General features: G+C 32.0%; 1 protein-coding gene across 1 annotated transcript; it reads right to left on the bottom strand.

The window, feature by feature from the left end:
- Positions 1–1,194: 1,194 nt before the first annotated feature.
- Positions 1,195–3,008, bottom strand: LOC107632670 (uncharacterized). The gene is made up of 3 exons (XM_016336337.3): positions 2,743–3,008; positions 2,183–2,312; positions 1,195–1,749 (listed from the first exon to the last, which is right to left on the bottom strand). The coding sequence occupies exons 1-3, from the start codon at positions 2,879–2,881 to the stop codon at positions 1,278–1,280; spliced, it is 741 nt and encodes a 246-aa protein (XP_016191823.2). The 5' UTR covers positions 2,882–3,008; the 3' UTR covers positions 1,195–1,277.
- Between the last annotated feature and the right edge of the window lie 558 nt (positions 3,009–3,566).

Below are 3,566 nucleotides of genomic sequence, written 5' to 3'. Positions count from 1 at the left end.
ACGTTTCATATACCGTTCGGGGAGTGCACTATTACACTGTAGGATGTGGCGTACCAGTTAGGACTGCCGATCGATGGACGTTATGTTAGTGTGCAGTGGTTGTCTGACAGATTTTCAGACGTACATCCAGGGTGGTCGGCCAGCTTGGGTGTGGTTCCAAGAGTTGTTGGGTGTGTTACCTCCTGCGAACCAAATCCAGAAGTTTGCAGTGAACTGCAGCTGGTTCCAGGAGACATTCGGAGAGCTCCCTGAGGGAGCCGATGAGGCCACAGTTAGGAGGTATGCCCAGGCCTATATCATGATGCTGTTAGGGACTCAGCTATTTGCCAATAAGTCCGGCAATTGCATTCACATTAGGTGGCTCCCATACATAGCTAATTCGGGCCTATATCCTCGTCACTCCCTGTAACGAAAGAATCGTACTTCACGTCATCTCTAAGCACTGAGATTGGAGTGTGATAGAATAGCTTCTGAACCCGTTTAACGCCTTGCAGCCCAAGTTTCTGTATTATAGAATTCAAGAAGTCATCGAATCTCGTCGTTAGTCTCATAAAAATACTCAGAGGATCTTTATCAGTAAACTTCACACCGGAGCGTGTCTTTCTCTTAATCGACCCTCTATAATACACCAACACTATAAAGTTCTCCTCACTAGCTATTTTGTCTCACTCAAATGAACTCAATTCACGTTCACACCATATTTATCCACGTCTGGGGCTTCTTAATTCAAAACAGCCATTTTCGAATTACATACACATAATTCGAATAAGCTAGATTCAAACTCTCCATGCATAATTCGAATTGGAGTGATTCGAACTTCCCCATGCATTATTCGAATCAGTATGATTTGAACTACTAAGAATGCAAACTCCCTCACTAATTTGAACAGTATTGATTCGAATTATTAAGATTTTTAGTTTGAATAAGGTTGATTCGAATTATATAGAGACATGCTTTTGGTTGATCCATGTCTCATTTTTCCGTTTGACTTAATCATATAAAATCTCATGCAAGCAGGCTTAATACTGCCATTTGCCATATATTTATGTATAAATATATATTATTTAATTTATTTTTAATATATATTTTATACTATTCACTAATTCTTATGTAAGCTTAGCATTACCCTATCAAATATAAGCATCATTTGACAACTTTAATTACTTCTGATAAGATTTTACACGCCTTGTATAGTTATTACGGAAAAGTCTGCGTTCATTTCAATTCCCAAATATATTCGTTAAGGCAATGACATTTTCCTCCCTTACAAATTATTCCTATAGACCCCAAAGTTGTACCTCATAGATTGGACTTGAATAATCCTGTTGAGTCCAAACATAATCTGCACCAATTGGCACTATGTTACTGTGTACCATATTATCCAGGAAATTAGCATAGTGATCATCATTATCAATAGCCAAAACCGAGTTATTACCAAATGGTGCAGCAAGATCCACCGCAGGTGTGTAGAAAAAGTCACTCAATGGAGAAAAATTGTCATATGTATCGCTTTGAGAAGAAGCTGGAGAAGTAGTGTTGTGAAGATTACTATAAGGGTATTCATTTGTAGTGGCATTATTATTATGATTATTATTCACTATGTCTTCTTCTGTTGATTCAATTAAGGCATTATGATTATTTGAATTGGAGGCTGAAGTGTGTTGGAATCGCTTCTTAAGTTGGGAGTGCCACCGATTCTTTATCTCGTTGTCTGATCTTCCATGTAAGTGAGACGCAATCATGGACCATCTACAATAATATTTGAGACTCATCAGAGGAGTAATTAAGTTGATGCATGTATACATTTAGTGTTAATCGATAACATATCAAATGATTCATAATCATCACTGTAAAGAAATTATAATAATATATACTGGCTAGCAATAATTAACAAAACTAGTTAAAAAAAAAGAGATTAACCTAAAAACTACCAATGCTAATAAAGTTATCGTTAATTCACATTTGAACCCTAACCAACTATAGTTACAATGTCATCCTTGCTTTATCAACAATTATTAGATGTAGTTCTTAATCAAGCAAAACGTAATGTCTAATGTCACTCTGAACAATTTTTGTTAATCTAGATTTTGCGGATTAATAAAAATATCATATTATTTTTAGTTAATTCTTTTTTTGTTATCAAACATTTTTCGTAAAAATATAATGAGGTGTTGGCTCATACCTATTACCAAACTGATTGTGTAGTTTGACTATAGTGTCATCTTCTTCTTGTGTATAATTCCCTCTTTTGACATCTGGCCTTAAATAATTCATCCACCTTAATCTGCAGCTCTTTCCACACCTTGCAAGACCTTAAGAAAACATATAATGATTTGCATATGAATGCCTCAACTATGATCACCATATAGAAAAAATCAATTATCTTGAATATAATTAGCAGGTGATATTAAAAATATAATCATTTATATATTTTTTTAAATTAAAAAAAATAATTATAATATAATATCAAAATTTTTATGATTAAAAGATTTATAATTTTCAATTTAAAAAAAATTAATATAAAAAAATAAAAAGATAAAAAGAATGACTATACAAAATTTACCCACACTCAAAAAAAATTTTTGTGTAAAAATATGTATTATATATATAATTATTTATGTATTTTTTGTTACAACTTAAATTTTTGAAATAAGTGGTATAATGATGAGTGGAGATTATAATAATGATCATAAATTCTTAAATTAGCAGTTAGTTAAATTATGAAGTTCTTCCTATATGAACCTGCAGCTCTGGGTAGTTGGCGCCAATTGGTGGGGTGACCAAACCTAGTGAGATGAGCAATCAACTTGGTATCTTCCTCAGGTGTCCATGTTCCTTTCCTCACTCCACTTTTCTCACATCGATGAGGGGTTCTCACCATCTTGATTGATTTCAACTCTCTATAAATAACAATAATAATTATTTTATTTACTTCTATATTTAATTTGCCTCACGTGTGTGTGTCTGAGTTTGTTTTGAAGATCAGAGAGAAAACGCTCTAGATGGATATTGTTAGTCTAAGCAGCCATGAATTCATTTCTCTACTTATATATATGCCGTATACGCGCAACCGTAGAACTTTCTTCTTTTAATAAAAAAGAAAAAAAAAATAGGAGGAGATACTATATTCACATAATTTCAGGGAATAGAATATTTAAATATTTTCCCTCTAACTATAAATGTTAGAGATTCAAATTAAACCTCTAGTCCACTTTTTAATGAAAATCCAAATTGTCCATCATTTTTAATAAATTGTTGAGATGAAAATTAAAACTATGTTTCTTCGTCCACCGATTTATTAATAATAAAAAAATATTAGATAACTAATGTTTTTTTCTTATATTTGAATTCACACTAATTAATTCATATTTTTTCTAGAAAAATATTAACGGTTAATATTTTATTTTTATTTTGTAATTCTCCAGCTAATATAAAAAAGGTAGTTATGTCATCTCAAAAACCAAAATGGCAACACTACAAAATTAATTGCAAAAGTGGTAAATACTAATAATATGCTCTCGAAAAAGTAAGAAGTATAATAATTTTTGAATTCTAAAATTTAAATT

This window comes from Arachis ipaensis, chromosome B3 (genome assembly GCF_059453495.1).
Source record: "Arachis ipaensis isolate K30076 ecotype BB chromosome B3, ASM5945349v1, whole genome shotgun sequence".
Classification (NCBI taxonomy): domain Eukaryota; kingdom Viridiplantae; phylum Streptophyta; class Magnoliopsida; order Fabales; family Fabaceae; genus Arachis; species Arachis ipaensis.
Note: the sequence above shows the minus strand (reverse complement) of the source record. Positions and strands in the feature narration are given on the sequence as shown.

Excerpts from the sequence above, each read along its gene's own strand:
- LOC107632670 (XM_016336337.3), bottom strand. The coding sequence starts at position 2,881 with ATGGTGAGAACCCCTCATCGATGTGAGAAAAGTGGAGTGAGGAAAGGA. Across the intron at positions 2,313-2,742 it reads CCAACTACCCAGAGCTGCAG|GTCTTGCAAGGTGTGGAAAG; the intron begins GTTCATATAGGA and ends TGTTTTCTTAAG. Across the intron at positions 1,750-2,182 it reads CACAATCAGTTTGGTAATAG|ATGGTCCATGATTGCGTCTC; the intron begins GTATGAGCCAAC and ends ATATTATTGTAG.